Source organism: Carettochelys insculpta, chromosome 12 (genome assembly GCF_033958435.1).
Source record: "Carettochelys insculpta isolate YL-2023 chromosome 12, ASM3395843v1, whole genome shotgun sequence".
Taxonomy (NCBI): Eukaryota; Metazoa; Chordata; order Testudines; family Carettochelyidae; genus Carettochelys; species Carettochelys insculpta.
This window is the reverse complement of record NC_134148.1, coordinates 46,265,691-46,287,215: the sequence shown is the minus strand read 5'-3', so window position 1 is coordinate 46,287,215 and position 21,525 is coordinate 46,265,691. Positions and strand designations below refer to the sequence as shown.

The following is a 21,525-nucleotide window of genomic DNA, read 5'->3' as shown; positions in this document are numbered from 1 at the left end:
TGTCACACAGAGTGTGGGGTGGCTCCAGGCCCTGCACCTCCATCCACAGTCAGGTGTGACTCTGATTCAGCAGGTGGAACAGAAGCTTCATTGGGCAACAGGGACACAGCATAGAACAGACTTGTCAGCACAGGAACCAGAAGCCATCAGTTCAATTCCTCTTGGGGAGAGGGGCTCAGAGGGATTCAGAATCAGGCCCTGGCTTGCCCCGCTTCCTCTCCAGACTGCCCCACTCCCGCAATTCAAATTCAAACTCAGACAGGCCCCTCCTCCTGCCTTTGTCCTGTTTCCCTGGGCAAAAGTTGTCACTTGGTTGCCGAGGTTATGTGATAAGCCACCACACCGAAATGCCCAGCTCCCACTATGCACTGATGCCATGCCTAAGGAAACCGAGGCACCCACCTCAGGTTACTACAGGACATTAAGGAAACAAATGCAACACAGCAAGGGGGATAAAATCCCCACATCCTCTCAGATGTATTCACAAGGGGGTTGTGAGCAAGACACAGAAGTAATTCCACTCTACTCTGCAGTGATGCTGCCTCACCCACCCATCCTGGGTGCTCCATTTCAAGACAGTTGGGGCAAATTGGAGGAAGCCCAGTGAAAAGCCAGGCCAGTGCTGAAAGGTGCAGAAAAGGTGACCTATGCCCAACACAGCTGAGTTGGGTTAGTGTGGAGAAGAGAAGACAAGGAGACCTGAACAACAGCGTTGGAATCCCCAGAAGGTTGTTGCAAGGAGCAGGGAGAAAAGTTGTTCTCATTAAGGCCCCAGGACAGGACAGGGAACAATGGCCTTAGCCTGCTGCTGGGGGCACAGGTTAGCTGAGACCTGAGACTCGCCCTGCCGGGTGGGAGTACCAGAGCAAACAGCCAGGGAGGTTGGGAGCGCCGTCCTTGGAGGTTAGTGAGAGGCGGTGCACAAAGCCGTGCAGGGATTAGCAGCTCCCGGCTCGGGTGACAGGAGTGACACAGCTGGACACGGGAGGGAGGTGTCTCCTGCCGCCTGCAGCCAGGCCCGCTGCCGATGGCGGAGGACCCGCTAACCCCCCGTTACTTAGGATTGAGGCTGTTGCGAGTTGGCCTGTCGTACCACCCCCCGCAGTACGTGGCGGCCAGAAGGCCCCGGCCCGGCTCTCCCTCCGGGGCTGGAAGGCGGTGGCCGGGAGCGGCTGCAGCCGCTTCCAAGCCCTTGCTCGTCTCCTTCCCCGTCGGACTTTGCTCCCGCCCCGCCTCCGCCGCCTCCCTGGCGGCTCCCGGGCTCGCCCAGTGTCGCGGCTCTGCCCCACCCGACAGCCCCGACCCGGGCCCCCGGCGGCTGTCGGCCCCGCGCGGCGCTGTCCACACCCCGGGTGCTGACGCGGGGGCCGCACCGCGAGCGCAGCCGCGATGCACCGGGGGCGCCCGGCTCCCGTCCGCTGAGCACCGGGAGGGCGACGCGGGGGGCGGAGGGGGCGGGGGCACCACTGCCGAGTGGGAGCGGGTAACACCCCCGGGGGAAGACAAGGGAACGGGAACCCAGGCCCGGGCTGCAGGGAGGGGACTGCGGGGGGGTGTCCAGGCCCGGGGCCGGAGGAGTTACTGGGTGGGGGGGTTCCAGGCCCCGGGCTGGACGAGGTACTGGGGGGGGTGTCCAGGCCTGGGGTTGGAGGAGGTACTGCGAGGGGGCGGTTCCAGGCCCGGGGCTGGACGAGGTACTGGGGTGGGGGTGATGGAGTGGGGGGAGTGCATGTGTGAGTCAGGCTGGATGTCCGAGGCAAGCAGCAGCTCCCAGTGGCTAAGGATGACCCTGGGGCTACAACTGGCAGGTAACACCTCTGCTCTGAACAAAGAGGAGGGAGGAGCCGAGCTGGGTTTTGAATCGGGGGCGGCAGTGAGAGGCGAGGGGGAGAGAGAGCTGGGAGGCAGCCAGCCTGAGGAGGGGGAAAGCTACACCCCAGAGGGGCACCCCTCAGGGTCTTCCCCCCAGGACGGGTTGGAAGGACTGTCTCTGACTGCTGTACTGTCTCTTCTGTGAGAAACTGGGCATCTGTTACCTAATAAACCTCCTGTTGTACCTGCTGAGTGAGAGTCAATCCTGCCAGCAGACGGGGTGCAGTGCAGGGGGACCCCTGAACCCCATCACAGGGGGTGTCCATGCCCAGGGCCGGAGGAGGTACTGGGGGGGTGTCTATGCCCAGGGCCAGAGGAGGTACTGGGGGGGTGTCCAGGCCTGGGGCCGGAGGAGGTACTAGGTTGGGGGGGGGTTCTGGGCCTGGGCCTGGACGAGGTACTGGGGGGGGTGTCCAGGCCCAGGGCCGGACGAGGTACTGGGGGGGGTGCCAGGCCCGGGGCTGGACGAGGTACTGGGGGGGGTGTCCAAGCCCGGGGGTGGAGGAGGTACTGGGGGGGGGGGGGTGCCAGGCCCGGGGCTGGACGAGGTACTGGGGGGGGGTGCCAGGCCCGGGGCGGGAGGAGGTGCTGTGGGGGGGCGGTGCCAGGCCCGGGGCTGGACGAGGTACTGGCGGGGGGTGTCCAAGCCCGGGGCTGGACAAGGTACTGGGGGGGGTGCCAGGCCCAGGGCTGGACGAGGTACTGGAGGGGGTTCCAGGCCCGGGCCGCGCGGGTCCGGCGGCTGCGGCGGGGGGCCTGCGGGGGAGGTGCCTGTGGGGGGAGGGGGCTGGCACGCTGCAGTCCTGCGCTCACTGCGGCTCGCTGTAATCTCCGCCACTGCCCGCCCCTGCGCGGCGCGGTTCCCATTCCCATCACGTCCTCCCCCCAGCGCCGCCTCGAGCCCCTGTGCGCCCGGCTCCAGCGCTCCCCGCCGCCTCTCCGCGCCCGAGCTCCGGCCCCGCTCCCGGCATGGCCAGCACGTTCGCCCGCCTCCTGTGCGCCCGCAAATCCGCCGGCCTCCTGGCCGTGGTGGGCGCCGGGTCTCTGGCCACCGGGTTCCTGCTCACCCGGGACGCGGTCAGCGCCGGCGAGAGGCAGCGGCGCCGCTATCCGCCCAGGTACCGGCGGGGCTCGCTCGGCCCGAGGGGGGAGCGGGGGGAATCCAGGGGTGTAGCGGGGGGGGCGGGTGGCAGCGCCCCGGGGGGGGGGAGCGGGGGGAGTCCAGGGGGTGTAGCCGGGGGGACAGGGGGCAGCGCCCCGCGAGGCGAGCGGGGGGGAGTCCAGGGGGTGTAGCCAGGGGGTCGGAGGGCAGCGCCTCGCGGGGGGGGGGTTATCCAGGGGGCGTAGCCGGGGGGCGGAGGGCAGCGCCCCGCGGGGGGAGTGGGGGAATCCGGGGGGTGTAGCGGGGGGGGGGGCGGAGGGCAGCGCCTCGCGGGGGGCGGGGGGAATCCAGGGGGCGTAGCCGTGGGGCGGGGGGCAGCGCCTCGCGGGGGGCGGGGGGAATCCAGGGGGTGTAGCCGTGGGGCGGGGGGCAGCGCCTCGCGGGGGGCGGGGGGAATCCAGGGGGTGTAGCCGGGGGGACAGGGGGCAGCGCCCCGCGAGGCGAGCGGGGGGGAGTCCAGGGGGTGTAGCCAGGGGGGCGGAGGGCAGCGCCCCGCGGGGGGAGTGGGGGAATCCGGGGGGTGTAGCGGGGGGGGGGCGGAGGGCAGCGCCTCGCGGTGGGAGGGGGGAATCCAGGGGGTGTAGCCGGGGGGCGGGGGGAATCCAGGGGGTGTAGCCGTGGGGCGGGGGGCAGCGCCCCGCGGTGGAGCGGGGGGAATCCAGGGGGTGTAGCGGGGGGGCGGAGGGCAGCGCCTCGCGGGGGTAGCGGGGGGGAGTCCAGGGGGTGTAGCCGTGGGGCGGGGGGCAGCGCCCCGGGGGGAGGGGGAAATCCCAGGTACCCAGGGGGGCCGCGGGGCGGGGATGTACCCAGGGGGCGCAGCCGCTCCGATGGCCGGTCCGGGGGGGCAGGCGAGCCCAGCCCCTGCGCCAGGGAAGGTCGGTCCCCGCCGCCGCTGTCCCTGAGCCGGGCGCTGCGAGCCAGCACCCCGCGGCTGCGGAGCTCGGCCTGCGCTGTCCCCGGACTGCGGCGGGGGCGGACGAACGCCGGGCCCGGGCCGCGCTGCGGCAGCTCCCCGGAGTCGGACCGGGCAGCCGGGGCCGGGAGGGGCGCGGGGGGCGAGGAGCCCTGCCCTGCCCCGCCGTCCGGCCGCTGCTGCTGGCTGGGTGACCGCGGGCCCGGCCCGGCCCGGCCCGGCCCGGGGGCGGCGAGCGGCGGAGGCCGCATAGCCAGAGGCGCGGGGAAGCTACTGCGGTGCTGGCGGGTTAGGGGCCGGCGCAGTCTGCAGGGGACCGGGAGCCCTTGCCCGGAACAGCAGCAGGGAGGGAGGCAGCTCGCAGCTCCCAGCCCCAGCCCCAGCCCCGGTGCTAGTGATTGTGTCAGGGAGACGCAGCGGGTCCCCTTCCCTCCGGGGCAGGGGCTGCGGGTGAATTAGACCCTGAGGGGCGGAGGGGGCAGGACGAGGGTCACCCCACCCAGCTCCTGTGAGCCTGGGCAAGGGGATTCTCTGCCCTGGAGCTAAGACTCCCCCCCGCCCCAGCCCTGCACGGTCTGCTCCAGGCAGGCTCCCCCAGGTGCCCCAGCAGGGCCTGGCTGCAACTTCTCTGCAGAGCCGGGCAGAGCAGGCAGGGTCTTGTAGTCCATGCGCCCTGGGCAGAGTTGGGCTCTGAGGAGGCCATGGGTCCTGCCCAGGTGAATGTTAAAGGCCCAGGGCCCGGAGGGGTGGGCAGCACTGGAGCCTTTGGGGTTAGGGTGGGTGAAGCTTGGGTGGCTGCTAACACCCTGCAGGCCCCAGGCTGGTGCTGGGGCCTAGTGCACACTTGGAAAGGCAAAGGCAGAGGCCGCAAGCCAGGGTGGGAAAGGCCCACTAGCTGAGAAGCTCAGCTAGGAGTTATCCACATGGCTCACTCCTGGGGCGCGCACAGGCCCTGACGCCAGGGTTCTTATCTAGGCAGCTCCTGCCCCCCCCAAAAGTGCCCCTTTTCTCTCGTCCTCTGGGCACCCTGCTCTGCGTGGCATGTGCACCGCTGGCCCTTCTTATCTGCCCCAGAGCCTTACGCCACCTCACTGTGCCCTCAGGGCCTGTACCGAGCCCAGACCGGCCTAAGAGCTCCCACCCAATCCCTGCCCCCTCCCACCTCCAGCTGTGGAGGGAGGGGCACCCTGCTCGAAAACCATGGGGGGAGGGGCTCCTGCTCACTTTGGGGGACTAAGGAAATGTAGCTCTGCCTGCTGCCTCCAGCGCACAAGTCTCTGGCTCAGGGTAGGCTGCCAGGAACCAAGGCATTAATGCCAGGCTGGGGGAGAGTTCTGTACTCAGACTACGCCAGCCCCTGATCTAGTATAAACCTGCGGGCACTGAGCTGGCCTAACCATGGAGCCACAGACAGAGCACTGGGTGGTCTTGTCTCACCCCCAAGTGAGCCTGCAGAGGGTCACAGCAGTATTCCAGTTACTCCAGTCCTGAAGGACCAGTCACTTACTCCAGGGCAGTCATGCCTTAGCTCTCGCAAAGAAAGCACTTCCAGCCACTCCTGCAGAGGTTCACTAACAGAACAGAAAATTAGAGTTATTTACTAAAGTCAAGCAAGCAAACGAATGAGGCTAGAGTGTCTGTTTCCAAAGGTAATATCCACTTCTGTAATGAGCCAGCTGCATTTGTCCTGTAGGGCTGACCCTGGCTGAGCAGCTGGAGATCTCTTGTTTATACCTCAAGGCAACCCTGATGGTGCAAGCATCAAAGACTCCCTTCTTTTGCAGGGTTACTTTCTCTTCCCATAAGCTTATGGCTGCAAGGCTCAGTGGTGGGTGGAGTCTCTTACGTAACACATTTTCAGTCAGAGGAGGAAGGTGTGTAGGAAACTTCTGGCTGCACTGTCCCACAAGTGTCCATCTGGTACCGCTCGGCCTTTCCTTCTGCTGACACTCAGCCCTCCACCAGAACTAGCATCTCAGCTGCCTCAGGACTGGCCATGCAAAGGCCCCAGGACATTTTACAGGAACTTATTGAGCATTGGGTTTGTCAGGCGCTTTCCAACAGCTCTCTGGATCATTGGAGTCCCCCGTTGCTACCAGTCTTGTGTTTGGGCCATTTCTATTATTTATTCTTGAAATGCTTCAGCCACTGCCTCATCCTGGTTTGGTGTTCTGCAATGCACCCTGCCATGGTCTCACTATTAGCTTAGCCCCTTTTTACTCAGCTGGTGTGTGCCTTCCACCTCCTTCTGGAGCTCAGGAAAAGCACCCACGTGTTCTGGGTATACAATCCAACACCCTTGCACCTGCAGCGCCTGTCCTTCCTGAACAAGCTGTTCCCCTTTAGAGCAATCTTCCTGTCATGAGGCTTACCTCGCCAAGTCTCAGCGATTCTGGTTCAACCATGAGCTAAAGGCTGTACTGACACTTTCAATTCTTTTCTCATACTCCTTGCATACACAGGTAGACACTGAAGATGTTGAGCTGCTTCCCTTGCTGATTTCTTGCTTATTGTCACTATTGTAACTGCTCAAACGCAACCCTCCTATCCCCTCTGAAACATTCAACCCTTGCTTAGAAACATTTTCTAAACTTATCTGTGCACTTTTGTCACTTGTCCACTTTGAACCTAGCTTGCAGCCCTACCCCACTAAGTTACTAGTTGGTGTCTCTTGGTCTATGGAGCAGAGGTAGGGTACACCTACCTTTCCTCTCAGAACAGCATCCCATGGTCAACGAAGTCAAAGCTGTCCCATCAACACTATCCATATAGCCATGCATTCATCTCCAAGCTGTGCATTGCCCAACCTGGGCCCTTGCCCTTAACTGGAAATACTGACAAGAACAGCCTGGCCCCTGGCTCCCAGAGCCTTACGGTCACTGCTGATCTGCTCAGGATATGGCTCACTGCAAGTCCCAGACCCATGAGCTAGCAAGGCATAGCTGCATTCACATGATCCTTTGGGAACTATTAGGTACTGTGCTCTCTGCAACTGAGAGGCACCCATGCCAAGTGTATTTAGAAAGGTGCTTATTGCTGGCTGAATGATGGGCCTCTAGCTGTCAAAGAAAGGGTAAGCTTTTGCATCAGTCAGGGCTCAAAAGGAGCTGACCCCCGTGGCTACAACCACCTGGCTTTGGATAATATTCAGAGGCTTTCTTTCAGGCTATTTCAGACCAGTGGATTAAAGTGGCATTAAACAAAGCCACTTCTTCATTTGAACACATTGCGTCAGCCTCAGGCACCAGAAAAAAGGCACCCAAATGGGTTGTGACTGATGTTCCTGGTTCAGATTATAGCAGCTTGAGCAGCACCAGCTAAGGCACAGGAATGCACCATCCTGATGTACAGTAAGAAAAGCAAATGCAGCAGGCAACCTTAACAAGGAAATCTTTGGCAAGTTTAAAACACAAAAGGGAAGCTTGCATGAATTGGAAATGTGGACAAAATGACTAGGGAGGAGTATAAACATCTTGCTCAAGCATGCAAGGGGTGTGAACAGGAAGGGCAAAGTGTAACTGGAGTTGCACCTATCAAGGGATGTGAAAGGCAACAAGAAAGATTTCTAAAGGCACGTTAGTAATGAGGTGGTTAGGGAAGACGTGGGACCTTTACTAAATGAGGAAGATCAGCAGCAGAATTCCGTCCCGTGGGAGTGGCTTGGACAGTTTCACTTCTTTTCAGTTTCTAGACAGATAACACACTCTTTCTCAAAGTCTGTGAAGAGTTTCTCTTGGGCGTAAGCTTTCTGGGGCTTGGCGTCTCCATGTCTTCAGACCCAGGAAGTCCCTACTGAGGTGAAATTCCCAGAGTACAATGTTAGTACCCCCACTGCCTTACACAGAGCTAAATCAGCACAGATCTGTGGGCTACAATCCAACAGGCCAATTCTGTTTAGTGAGCACTTTGCCCCAAGCGCAATCTGCAGTGAGTTGTCATCGCCAATACTCATACTGACCTGTGCATAAAAGTACCACGGAAGTAGCAGGTTACTTTCTAGTCTATTTCAAAGGCTAGTACCACGTGCTGAGGCAATTACACCTAAAACCTTTGGCTAGCTAGACGAGAGGCTCTTCATATGCAGCAAAGCTGACAGATGAAGAAAATTACATTTGAGAAGTTCATGTACATTTATAACTACTGACTGTACAGTACAGCCCAAGCGCAGATAATCTCCTGACACACAACACTCAGTGTGACACTGATCTGGTCAGCACATTTCAGCTCAAAAATACAGAAAACTCTTGTAGTTGCTTGGGAGATCCTTTGACAAGTAATATATGAGATGAAAATGTTACATGTTAGCAAAATGCTGATGTTCATCATTTTGGCTACATGCCAAGCAGCTTCATTACTTGGGACCAGGGGAAATGAGTGGATGGAAAATCTGTACAACTTTTTGATACATTGTGTTCTAGACATTGCCCCAAAATCCAACATTAAGGTTTTCAAATGGAATCATAATTGGGAACTCAGTCACACTGCAGCATCTCTAGGACCGTGGAACAAATGGCTCACTGGGGGCGCTGTTGGTTCCCCCCACCTTATGCCACCAGTAGACAGCTGCACATCACACATCATTGAAACATAAGTCACATAAGCTTTCCAATGAGCTATGCTGGGAGATAGATGAAACTCCAAAAATAAGCTCCATTGTTGAGAATTGGCCCGTTCCTATTGGCTTGGCCTTTCCTCGAACAAGATCCAAAGGCTCAGAGACCATAAGCCAAAGGACTAGAACCCAACTTGTATTGTGGCTAAGAGGAAGATCGGACAATCTCCTGATCTGGGGGGACTGATTGAGATTTTGGGCTAGGCAACCCTTCAAAGGTCATGTGTGTTCAGCAGCCAGTAACAGAAGACTCACATGCCATGATTCTTCAAGGAGACTGACTGTGTCTGTCAGAGACCTGCTCTGCAGGGGTTTGCTGCCTGTCTGTGGCTACAGATGGCATGCAATACACACCGGCAGCTGGAAGGTGCTCAGGGGTACTTGGCACACACTCTGGGTTTTATAGAACCAATCAAAACCTGTGCCCTGCACATGGCTTCCTGCAGCAGCCCTTTACAAGTGGAGCCCTTCACACTAAGAGGGAGCTTCTTCCAACTGGATTGTCCAGCCTCTGCTACACAGACACCAAAAGGCAGCACCTTGCTTGCCTCTGGGAATCTGCCCACATAGAATTTACCAGCTCATGTGAAGGGGCTGTGGCTGCAGGTCTGGAACCAGCAGCTTGTGTCCATTGCAAGGTGCATCAGGTTGGACATGGTGAAACTGCTTGTGGCAGAGGGTAAACACCAGTGAGAGGAAGCCAGGACTTACCACAGGGAGAGGAAAGCTCTCCTGTGTGCTGAGCTAGTCTGGACCAGCTTTCCTGCTGCAAGACCCTGCAGCTGGAGGCAATCTGGGAGGGACAGAGCACGCTGCCTGGTGCAGGCTGGGGTTAACCCCCTGTGGAGCAGTCAGTCCAGGGCCAGTGGTGCCTGCTCAGAGCAGTCAGCTGGTGCTGTCTCTCCCATCTCCCACCCTGGGCCCAGAGCACAGCAGGGCCATGCCCAGCCCAAAGACTCAATGATCCCATGCAGGCGAAAGAGGCAGACACGCTCCTGAGTCCCAGCACTGGAGGCAACTTCACTCCCAGACCCGGGCATTATATTGCATGCCAGGTAGGAGCGGCACCAAAAGAAGGGAGGTGGAACTGCTCCCGAGGCCCCATTCCCCACGATGTGCCTGTGCTGAACTGAAGCACACTCCCAAAGCAGGAACCTACCCCAGGGGTTCACACCTGCTGAGCCCCAGCATCCCGATAGAACAGAGTGGGCAAGGCTCCTCCTCCTCCAGTGTATTTCCCCAGGAATTACCTCGGCAGGCCCCTGCTGTTGGGGCACAACTCCTGCTCTCCAGGGTGGGCAGTGGTCGCTGTCTAGCTGAGACATGCCAAGCCCCAGCCCTCGTGTCTGAACTAACAGGCCAGTGCCTCTCTTGCCCCATAGAGGGGCAAAGGCCTCAGCTCAGGGGTGCCCTCTCTGCTGAGCCACTCACTGACATGGGAAAGCAGTAAGCTTCTCTCAGCTGCGAATGAGGTCAGAGAAGGCCCCTCATTAAGCTGATTAGAAGTAAGTGTCTCCCTAATACAATAAACTGCACCCTTGGGGGCACTTCCTGCCAGCTGCAGACTGGGGCCTCTGGCTACTCCTTTGGCCTTCTGAGCTTGCCTGCCTTCCTTCCTTCCCAGCCATGGCAGCCCCACCTAAGGGGCCCAGGGTGCCCGGCCTCCATCCAGGAGCTCGGAGATCTCACTGCATGAGGAGCCGTCCCTGAGCTCGACCTCGCACTGAGTGCGCAGGCCAGGGGAGAGATGTTCAAAGGTCTTTGCTGGCTAAGGAGGCAGAAGGGCTTGTGGTGAGCAGGTGGGGCCTGCAGTTCTGCTGGCTGGAAGGCAGGAGATGGGTCTGCAGAGCAATAAGCTCCTGAATTCCTATGGCCTTTAGAACATAGGAACGGCTGCACTGGGTCAGACCAAAGGTCCATCCAGCCCAGGAGCCTGTCTACTGACAGTGACCAGTGCCAGGTGCCCCAGAGGGGGTGGACCGAAGACAATGATCAAGCAATTTGTCTCCTGCCATCCTTCTCCAGCTCTGACACTCAGAGGCCAGGGACACCATTCCTACCCCTGGCTAACAGCCTTTTATGGACCTAACCTCCATGAATCTATCTAGCTCTTTCTTACATTCTGTTACAGTCCTAGCCTTCACAGTCTTCTCTGACAAGGAGTTCCACAGGCTAACTATGTGCTGAGTGAAGAAGAACTTTCTTTTATTAGTTTTAAACCTGCTACCCACTAATTTCATTTGGTGTCCTCTAGTTCTTGTATTATGGGCACAAGTAAATAACTTCTCCTTATTCACCCTCTCCACACCTGTCATAATTTTATATCCTCTATCATATCCCCCCTCAGTTTCCTCTTTTCTAAACTGAAACGTCCCAATCTTTTTAGCCTCTCCTCATACAGGACCTGTTCCAAGCCCCTAATCATTTTAGTTGCCCTTTTCTGAACCTTTTCCAGTGCCAGGATATCTTTCTTTAGGTGAGGAGACCACATCTGTACACAGTATTCAAGATGTGGGCATACCATAGAGTTATATAGGGGCTGTAAGATACTCCTTGTCTTATTTCCTATCCCTTTTTCAATAATACCTAAAATCCTATTTGCATTTTTGACAGTCTCTGCACACTGTGGGGATGTTTTCAGGGAACTGTCCATGATAACTCCAAGGTCTCTTTCCTGACTAGTTATATCTAAATTAGCCCCCATTGTATTGTAGGCTTTGGCAAGCCAGGGCTGGGGCCTCCTGCCACAGCTATCACCTCATGGCAGCCTGGCACCTCCTGGTCCACCTGCCTCACTCCTGCCCAGCAGCCCCCCAAGCTCAGCTGGGCTCCCCCTTTCCAACCATACCAGTGGCAGCAATTCTGTCACCCCAGCAGCCTGTTGAGCGCAGAGGGACAGAGGCCCATCTCCAGCGCTGACACTGGTGCAGATGGCTGTGCTTGTGCCTGGCAGCAGAGCAAGGGAGCGGGGTCTGAGCCATGAGGGAAGGGTCCCTCTGGGGGGCACAGCACCAGGTGCACCTGTGGGGCAAAGGGGAGAGTGAGGTGGGTCCAGGGGAGGCAGCAGTGGGGGTGGAACTGAAGTGGAGATGCTGAGCTCCAGAGCAGAATCCTGTCAGCTAAGTGCAGGCCCAGCGCCACTGGAGAGATTCAAGGGCTGCCCAGTGGCTGAACAGACCACCCACAGTTCTCTAGGGCTGCACAACTCCATGGGCCTTGGTGCCTGTGTGACTCCCACAGAGCCAGGTTGCAGGCCCCAGGGACAGAACCTGCGAGCACAGGGTCTAGAGCCCCCCACTCTACTGTGTGAGCTAGAGGCCAGCTGGCTTGCAGCACAGGCTGTAGAGCAGGGACTTCACTCCCCCAGATGAGGTCTCAGTGCCTCTGGACACTGCACATGGAACAGAATGTATCCGGCCCACGTCTGGAGGAACCTGGCCCAGCACAGAAGATCACTTGGCATTCAGATGTGGAGGCCACTCACCGTCTGCTTCCCCCCAGCTCCCTCTCAGTCTGTGGTGCTCTTGGCCAAGGTGTTCTGGCCTCCATGGAAGCCTCCCTGAAAGGCCTTGAGAAACAGAGGGGGCAGAGAATGAGCAGAGAGGTCAGTGCCCCACCCTAGAGAGTTAAACACGCCCCATGCTCTGTTCTCCCCACAGCGCCGAATACCCAGATCTGCGGAAACACAACAACTGCATGGCCAGTAACCTGACCCCTGCCATCTACACCCGGCTCTGTGACAAAACCACCCCCAACAACTGGACCCTGGACCAGTGCATCCAGACTGGTGTGGACAACCCTGGGCACCCCTTCATTAAGACAGTGGGCATGGTTGCAGGGGATGAAGAATCCTATGAGGTGAGCAGCTGCCAGGGCAACTGCCAAGCTTAACATAATAATTGTAGCAGTATAACCTGCCTCTCCCCAGACTCAGGTGCACAGCCTCTCGCCCCCAGCATCAGCAAGCCTGGCCCAGCACTTGCACCCAGAGCATGAGGCTCCATGGCCACACCACGCTGTGCCTCTGGCACTCTCCTGATGGAGAAGAGCATCTGCTAGTCCTACTCCCAGGGCCCAGGCTCAGCAGCACAAGCAGGTGCAGTACAGGACATCTGCTCCTCCCCCTGGCACAGCCAGCTCTGGGCACCCAGCAGCTGCACCTCTGGCTCAGGGCGGCTGGGGCGGAAGGGGGAGGGGTTGCCAGCCTGTTGGCAAGGGGTCTGGTGGTGAGCTAGACGGGCCATTGGCCACTTGGGGAAGTCACCCCCTGGTTTATGAGAACCTGGGGAACTGGTTCTGAACTGCAGGCACTTCCAGCCCATTGAGAAGTAACTTGAGCCACCCTGCCCCCCCAACAGGCAGGCCCAAGGTAGTCACAAGTGCTGCTTCCCTGCCCCACCGCCTGACGCCACAACCAGAGCTGCACTAGGGGCTGCACCTCAGGCCCAACGCCCTACAGAAAGGTCTCTGGGCTGCTCAATGTCCAGCACCACAGCAGGGCTGAGGCAGGCTGCCAGTGTGCCAAGGGCCCCGGCTTCTCCTCAGAGTGACTGGCTGCTGGCACAGCTCGGTGGCCCCTGGGGATGGAGCAGCCTGGTCCCACTGTGCTAGGGCGACTCCCCACTCTTCAGACCCCCCAGCCCAACCCCACTGTGCTAGGGCGACTCCCCACCCTTCAAACCCCCCAGCCGAACCCCACTCTGCTAGGGCGACTCCCCACCCTTCAGACCCCCCAGCCCAACCCCACTGTGCTAGGGCGACTCCCCACCCTTCAAACCCCCCCACAGCCCAACCCCACTCTGCTAGGGCGACTCCCCACTCTTCAGACCCCCCAGCCCAACCCCACTGTGCTAGGGCGACTCCCCACCCTTCAAACCCCCCAGCCCAACCCCACTCTGCTAGGGCGACTCCCCACCCTTCAAACCCCCCAGCCCAACCCCACTCTGCTAGGGCGACTCCCCACCCTTCAAACCCCCCCACAGCCCAACCCCACTCTGCTAGGGCGACTCCCCACCCTTCAAACCCCCCAGCCCAACCCCACTCTGCTAGGGCGACTCCCCACCCTTCAGACCCCCCCACAGCCCAACCCCACTCTGCTAGGGCGACTCCCCACCCTTCAAACCCCCCCCCAGCCCAACCCCACTCTGCTAGGGCAACTCCCCACCCTTCAAACCCCCCCCCAGCCCAACCCCACTCTGCTAGGGCAACTCCCCACCCTTCAAACCCCGCCCCCAGCCCAACCCCACTCTGCTAGGGCGACTCCCCACCCTTCAAACCCCGCCCCCAGCCCAACCCCGCTCTGCTAGGGCGACTCCCCACCCTTCAAACCCCGCCCCCAGCCCAACCCCACTCTGCTAGGGCGACTCCCCACCCTTCAAACCCCCCAGCCCAACCCCACTGTGCTAGGGCGACTCCCCACCCTTCAGACCCCCCCCACAGCCCAACCCCACTCTGCTAGGGCGACTCCCCACCCTTCAAACCCCCGCACAGCCCAACCCCACTCTCCTAGGGCGACTCCCCACCCTTCAAACACCGCCCCCAGCCCAACCCCACTCTGCTAGGGCGACTCCCCACCCTTCAAACCCCCCAGCCCAACCCCACTCTGCTAGGGCGACTCCCCACCCTTCAAACACCCCAGCCCAACCCCACTCTGCTAGGGCGACTCCCCACCCTTCAGACCCCCCCACAGCCCAACCTCACTCTGCTAGGGCGACTCCCCACCCTTCAGACCCCCCACAGCCCAACCCCACTCTGCTAGGACGACTCCGCACCCTTCAGAACCCCCACAGCCCAACCCCACAATGCTAGGGCGACTCCCCACCCTTCAGACCCCCCAGCCCAACCCCACTCTGCTAGGGCGACTCCCCACCCTTAAAACCCACCAGCCCAACCCCACTCTGCTAGGGCGACTCCCCACCCTTCAGACCCCACAGCCCAACCCCACTCTGCTAGGGCGACTCCCCACCCTTCAAACCCCCCCACAGCCCAACCCCACTCTGCTAGGACGACTCCGCACCCTTCAGAACCCCCACAGCCCAACCCCACAATGCTAGGGCGACTCCCCACCCTTCAGACCCCCCAGCCCAACCACACTCTGCTAGGGCGACTCCCCACCCTTCAGACCCCCCCAGCCGAACCCCACTCTACTAGGGCGACTCCCCACCCTTTAAACCCCCCAGCCCAGCCCCACTCTGCTAGGGCGACTCCCCACCCTTCAGACCCCACAGCCCAACCCCACTGTGCTAGGACGACTCCCCACCCTTCAAACCCCACAGCCCAACCCCACTCTGCTAGGGCGACTCCCCACCCTTCAGACCCCCCAGCCCAACCCCACTCTGCTAGGGCGACTCCCCACCCTTCAGACCTCCCAGCCCAGCCCCACTCTGCTAGGGCGACTCACCACCCTTCAAACCCCCCCACAGCCCAACCCAACTGTGCTAGGGCGACTCCCCACCCTTCAAACCCCCTCACAGCCAACCCAACTCTGCTAGGGCGACTCCCCACCCTTCAAACCCCCCCACAGCCCAACCCCACTCTGCTAGGGCGACTCCCCACCCTTCAAACCCCCCAGCCCAACCCCACTCTGCTAGGGCGATTCCCCACCCTTCAAACCCCCCAGCCCAACCCCACACTGCTAGGGCGACTCCCCACCCTTCAAACCCCCCAGCCCAACCCCACTGTGCTAGGGCGACTCCCCACCCTTCAAACCCCCCAGCCCAACCCCACTGTGCTAGGGCGACTCCCCACCCTTCAAACCCCCCAGCCCAACCCCACTCTGCTAGGGCGACTCCCCACCCTTCAGACCCCCCCACAGCCCAACCCCACTCTGCTAGGGCGACTCCCCACCCTTCAAGCCCCCCCACAGCCCAACCCCACTCTGCTAGGGGGACTCCCCACCCTTCAAACCCCCCCACAGCCGAACCCCACTCTGCTAGGGCGACTCCCCACCCTTCAGACCCCAGAGCAGAACTGCACTGTGCTAGGGCGACTCCCCACCCTTCAAACCCCACCACAGCCCAACCCCACTCTGCTAGGGCGACTCCCCACCCTTCAGAGTCCCCAGCCCAACCCCACTCTGCTAGGGCGACTCCCCACCCTTCAAACCCCCCCACAGCCCAACCCCACTCTGCTAGGGCGACTCCCCACCCTTCAAACCCCCCACAGCCCAACCCCACTCTGCTAGGGGGACTCCCCACCCTTCAAACCCCCCCACAGCCCAACTCCACTCTGCTAGGGCGACTTCCCACCCTTCAAACCCCCCCACAGCCCAACCTCACTCTCCTAGAGCGACTCCCCACCCTTCAAACCCCCCACAGCCCAACCCCACTCTGCTAGGGTGACTCCCCACCCTTCAGACCCCACAGCCCAACCCCACTCTGCTAGGGTGACTCCCCACCCTTCAGACCCCCCCACAGCCCAACCCCACTCTGCTAGGGTGACTCCCCACCCTTCAGACCCCACAGCCCAACCCCACTCTGCTAGGGCGACTCCCCACCTTTCAAACCCCCGCACAGCCCACCTCACTCTCCTAGGGCAACTCCCCACCCTTCAAACCCCCCACAGCCCAACCCCACTCCGCTAGGGCGACTCCCCACCCTTCAAACTCCCCACAGCCCAACCCCACTCTGCTAGGGCGACTCCCCACCCTTCAAACCCCCCAGCCCAACCCCACTGTGCTAGGGCGACTCCCCACCCTTCAAACCCCCCAGCCCAACCCCACTCTGCTAGGGCGACTCCCCACCCTTCAGACCCCCCCACAGCCCAACCCCACTCTGCTAGGGCGACTCCCCACCCTTCAAACCCCCCCACATCCCAACCCCACTGTGCTACGGCGACTCCCCACCCTTCAAACCCCCCAGCCCAACCCCACTCTGCTAGGGCGACTCCCCACCCTTCAAACCCCCCAGCCCAACCCCACTCCGCTACGGCGACTCCCCACCCTTCAAACTCCCCACAGCCCAACCCCACTCTGCTAGGGCGACTCCCCACCCTTCAAACCCCCCAGCCCAACCCCACTGTGCTAGGGCGACTCCCCACCCTTCAAACCCCCCAGCCCAACCCCACTCTGCTAGGGCGACTCCCCACCCTTCAGACCCCCCCACAGCCCAACCCCACTCTGCTAGGGCGACTCCCCACCCTTCAAACCCCCCCATATCCCAACCCCACTGTGCTACGGCGACTCCCCACCCTTCAAACCCCCCAGCCCAACCCCACTCTGCTAGGGCGACTCCCCACCCTTCAAACCCCCCAGCCCAACCCCACTCTGCTAGGGCGACTCCCCACCCTTCAGACCCCCCCCACAGCCCAACCCCACTCGGCTAGGGCGACTCCCCACCCTTCAAACCCCCCACAGCCCAACCCCACTCTGCTAGGGGGACTCCCCACCCTTCAAACCCCCCCACAGCCGAACCCCACTCTGCTAGGGCGACTCCCCACCCTTCAGACCCCAGAGCAGAACCGCACTGTGCTAGGGCGACTCCCCACCCTTCAAACCCCACCACAGCCCAACCCCACTCTGCTAGGGCGACTCCCCACGCTTCAGAGTCCCCAGCCCAACCCCACTCTGCTAGGGCGACTCCCCACCCTTCAAACCCCCCCACAGCCCAACCCCACTCTGCTAGGGCGACTCCCCAACCTTCAAACCCCCCCATAGCCCATCCCCACTCTGCTAGGGCGACTCCCCACCCTTCAGACCCCCCAGCCCAACCCCACACTGCTAGGGTGACTCCCCACCCTTCATACCCCCCAGCCCAACCCCACTCTGCTAGGGCGACTCCCCACCCTTCAGACCCCCCAGCCCAACCCCACTCTGCTAGGGTGACTCCCCACTCTTCAGACCCCCCAGCCCAACCCCACTCTGCTAGGGCGACTCCCCACCCTTCAGACCCCCCAGCCCAACCCCACTCTGCTAGGACGACTCCCCACCCTTCAAACCCCCCAGCCCAGCCCCACTCTGCTAGGGCGACTCCCCACCCTTCAGACCCCACAGCACAACCGCACTGTGCTAGGGCGACTCCCCACCCTTCAAACCCCCCCACATCCCAACCCCACTGCGCTACGGCGACTCCCCACCCTTCAAACCCCCCAGCCCAACCCCACTCTGCGAGGGCGACTCCCCACCCTTCAAAACCCCCAGCTCAACCCCACTCTGCTAGGGTGACTCCCCACCCTTCAAACCCCCCAGCCCAACCCCACTCTGCTAGGGCGACTCCCCACCCTTCAGACCCCCCCACAGCCCAACCCCACTCTGCTAGGGCGACTCCCCACCCTTCAAACCCCCCAGCCCAACCCCACTGTGCTAGGGCGACTCCCCACCCTTCAAACCCCCCAGCCCAACCCCACTCTGCTAGGGCGACTCCCCACCCTTCAGACCCCCCCCACAGCCCAACCCCACTCTGCTAGGGCGACTCCCCACCCTTCAAACCCCCCACAGCCCAACCCCACTCTGCTAGGGCGACTCCCCACCCTTCAAACCCCCCCACAGCCCAACTCCACTCTGCTAGGGCGACTTCCCACCCTTCAAACCCCCGCACAGCCCAACCCCACTGTGCTAGGGCGACTCCCCACCCTTCAAACCCCCACACAGCCCAACCTCACTCTCCTAGGGCGACTCCCCACCCTTCAGACCCCCCACAGCCCAACCCCACTCTGCTAGGGCATCTCCCCACCCTTCAAACCCCCCACAGCCCAACCCCACAGTGCTAGGGTGACTCCCCACCCTTCACACCCCCCAGCCCAACCCCACTCTGCTAGGGCGACTCCCCACCCTTCAGACCCCCCAGCCCAACCCCACTCTGCTAGGGTGACTCCCCACTCTTCAGACCCCCCAGCCCAACCCCACTCTGCTAGGGCGACTCCCCACCCTTCAGACCCCCCAGCCCAACCCCACTCTGCTAGGACGACTCCCCACCCTTCAAACCCCCCAGCCCAGCCCCACTCTGCTAGGGCGACTCCCCACCCTTCAGACCCCACAGCACAACCGCACTGTGCTAGGGCGACTCCCCACCCTTCAAACCCCCCCACAGCCCAACCGCACTCTGCTAGGGCAACTCCCCACCCTTCAGACCCCCCAGCCCAACCCCACACTGCTAGGGCGACTCCCCACCCTTCAAACCCCCCCACAGCCCAACCCCACTGTGCTAGGGCGACTCCCCACCCTTCAAACCCCCACACAGCCGAACCCCACTCTGCTAGGGCGACTCCCCACCCTTCAGACCCCCCCACAGCCCAACCCCACTCTGCTAGGGCGAATCCCCACCCTTCAAACCCCCCAGCCCAACCCCACTCTGCTAGGGCGACTCCCCACCCTTCAGACCGCCCCACATCCCAACCCCACTCTGCTACGGCGACTCCCCACCCTTCAAACCCCCGAGCCCAACCCCACTGTGCTAGGGCGACTCCCCACCCTTCAAACCCCCCAGCCCAGCCCCACTCTGCTAGGGCGACTCCCCACCCTTCAGACCCCCCAGCCCAACCCCACTCTGCTAGGGCGACTCCCCACCCTTCAAACCCCCCAGCCCAGCCCCACTCTGCTAGGGCAACTCCCCACCCTTCAGACCCCCCCACAGCCCAGCCCCACTCTGCTAGGGCAACTCCACACCCTTCAGACCCCCCAGCCCAACCCCACTATGCTAGCGCGACTCCCCACCCTTCAAACCCCCCCACAGCCCAACCGCACTCTGCTAGGGCGACTCCCCACCCTTCAGACCCCCCCAGCCCAACCCCACACTGCTAGGGCGACTCCCCACCCTTCAGACCCCCCAGCCGAACCCCACTCTGCTAGGGCGACTCCCCACCCTTCAGACCCCCCAGCCCAACCCCATTCTGCTAGGGCGACTCCCCACCCTTCAGACCCCCCAGCCGAACCCCACTCTGCTAGGGCGACTCCCCACCCTTCAGACCCCCCCCACAGCCCAACCCCACTCTGCTAGGGCGACTCCCCACCCTTCAAACCCCCCACAGCCCAACCCCACTCTGCTAGGGGGACTCCCCACCCTTCAGACCCCCCCCACAGCCCAACCCCACTCTCCTAGGGCGACTCCCCACCCTTCAAACCCCCCACAGCCCAACCCCACTCTGCTAGGGTGACTCCCCACCCTTCAGACCCCACAGCCCAACCCCACTCTGCTAGGGCGACTCCCCACCCTTCAAACCCCCCACAGCCCAACCCCACTCTGCGAGGGTGACTCCCCACCCTTCAGAATCCCCTGCCCAACCCCACTCTGCTAGGGCGACTCCCCACCCTTCAAACCCCCCCACAGCCCAACCCCACTCTGCTAGGGCGACTCCCCACCCTTCAGACCCCCCACAGCCGAACCCCACAATGCTAGGGCGACTTCCCACCCTTCAGACCCCCCAGCCCAACCCCACTCTGCTAGGGCGACTCCCCACCCTTTAAACCCCCCAGCCCAGCCCCACTCTGCTAGGGCGACTCCCCACCCTTCAGACCGCACAGCCCGACCCCAGACTGCTAGGGTGACTCCCCACCCTTCACACCCCCCAGCCCAACCCCACTCTGCTAGGGCGACTCCCCACCCTTCAGACCCCCCAGCCCAACCCCACTCTGCTAGGGTGACTCCCCACTCTTCAGACCCCCCAGCCCAACCCCACTCTGCTAGGGCGACTCCCCACCCTTCAGACCCCCCAGCCCAACCCCACTCTGCTAGGACGACTCCCCACCCTTCAAACCCCCCAGCCCAGCCCCACTCTGCTAGGGCGACTCCCCACCCTTCAGACCCCACAGCACAACCGCACTGTGCTAGGGCGACTCCCCACCCTTCAAACCCCCCCACAGCCCAACCGCACTCTGCTAGGGCGACTCCTCACCCTTCAAACCCCCCCACAGCCCAACCCCACTGTGCTAGGGCGACTCCCCACCCTTCAAACCCCCACACAGCCGAACCCCACTCTGCTAGGGCGACTCCCCACCCTTCAGACCCCCCCACAGCCCAACCCCACTCTGCTAGGGCGAATCCCCACCCTTCAAACCCCCCAGCCCAACCCCACTCTGCTAGGTCGACTCCCCACCCTTCAGACCCCCCCACATCCCAACCCCACTCTGCTACTGCGACTCCCCACCCTTCAAACCCCCGAGCCCAACCCCACTGTGCTAGGGCGACTCCCCACCCTTCAAACCCCCCAGCCCAGCCCCACTCTGCTAGGGCGACTCCCCACCCTTCAGACCCCCCAGCCCAACCCCACTCTGCTAGGGCGACTCCCCACCCTTCAAACCCCCCCACAGCCCAACCCCACTCTGCTAGGGCGACTCCCCACCCTTCAGACCCCCCACAGCCGAACCCCACAATGCTAGGGCGACTTCCCACCCTTCAGACCCCCCAGCCCAACCCCACTCTGCTAGGGCGACTCCCCACCCTTTAAACCCCCCAGCCCAGCCCCACTCTGCTAGGGCGACTCCCCACCCTTCAGACCGCACAGCCCGACCCCAGACTGCTAGGGTGACTCCCCACCCTTCACACCCCCCAGCCCAACCCCACTCTGCTAGGGCGACTCCCCACCCTTCAGACCCCCCAGCCCAACCCCACTCTGCTAGGGTGACTCCCCACTCTTCAGACCCCCCAGCCCAACCCCACTCTGCTAGGGCGACTCCCCACCCTTCAGACCCCCCAGCCCAACCCCACTCTGCTAGGACGACTCCCCACCCTTCAAACCCCCCAGCCCAGCCCCACTCTGCTAGGGCGACTCCCCACCCTTCAGACCCCACAGCACAACCGCACTGTGCTAGGGCGACTCCCCACCCTTCAAACCCCCCCACAGCCCAACCGCACTCTGCTAGGGCGACTCCTCACCCTTCAAACCCCCCCACAGCCCAACCCCACTGTGCTAGGGCGACTCCCCACCCTTCAAACCCCCACACAGCCGAACCCCACTCTGCTAGGGCGACTCCCCACCCTTCAGACCCCCCCACAGCCCAACCCCACTCTGCTAGGGCGAATCCCCACCCTTCAA

General features: G+C 62.1%; 1 protein-coding gene across 1 annotated transcript in view; it reads left to right on the top strand.

The window, feature by feature from the left end:
- Positions 1–2,841: 2,841 nt before the first annotated feature.
- CKMT1A (creatine kinase, mitochondrial 1A) overlaps positions 2,842–21,525 on the top strand; it is a 35,760-nt gene continuing 17,076 nt past the window's right edge. The window contains exons 1-2 of the mRNA XM_075006581.1: positions 2,842–2,990; positions 12,219–12,417. Coding sequence (XP_074862682.1) covers positions 2,842–2,990; positions 12,219–12,417 — 348 coding nt within the window. The remainder of the gene's footprint in view (positions 2,991–12,218; positions 12,418–21,525) is intronic.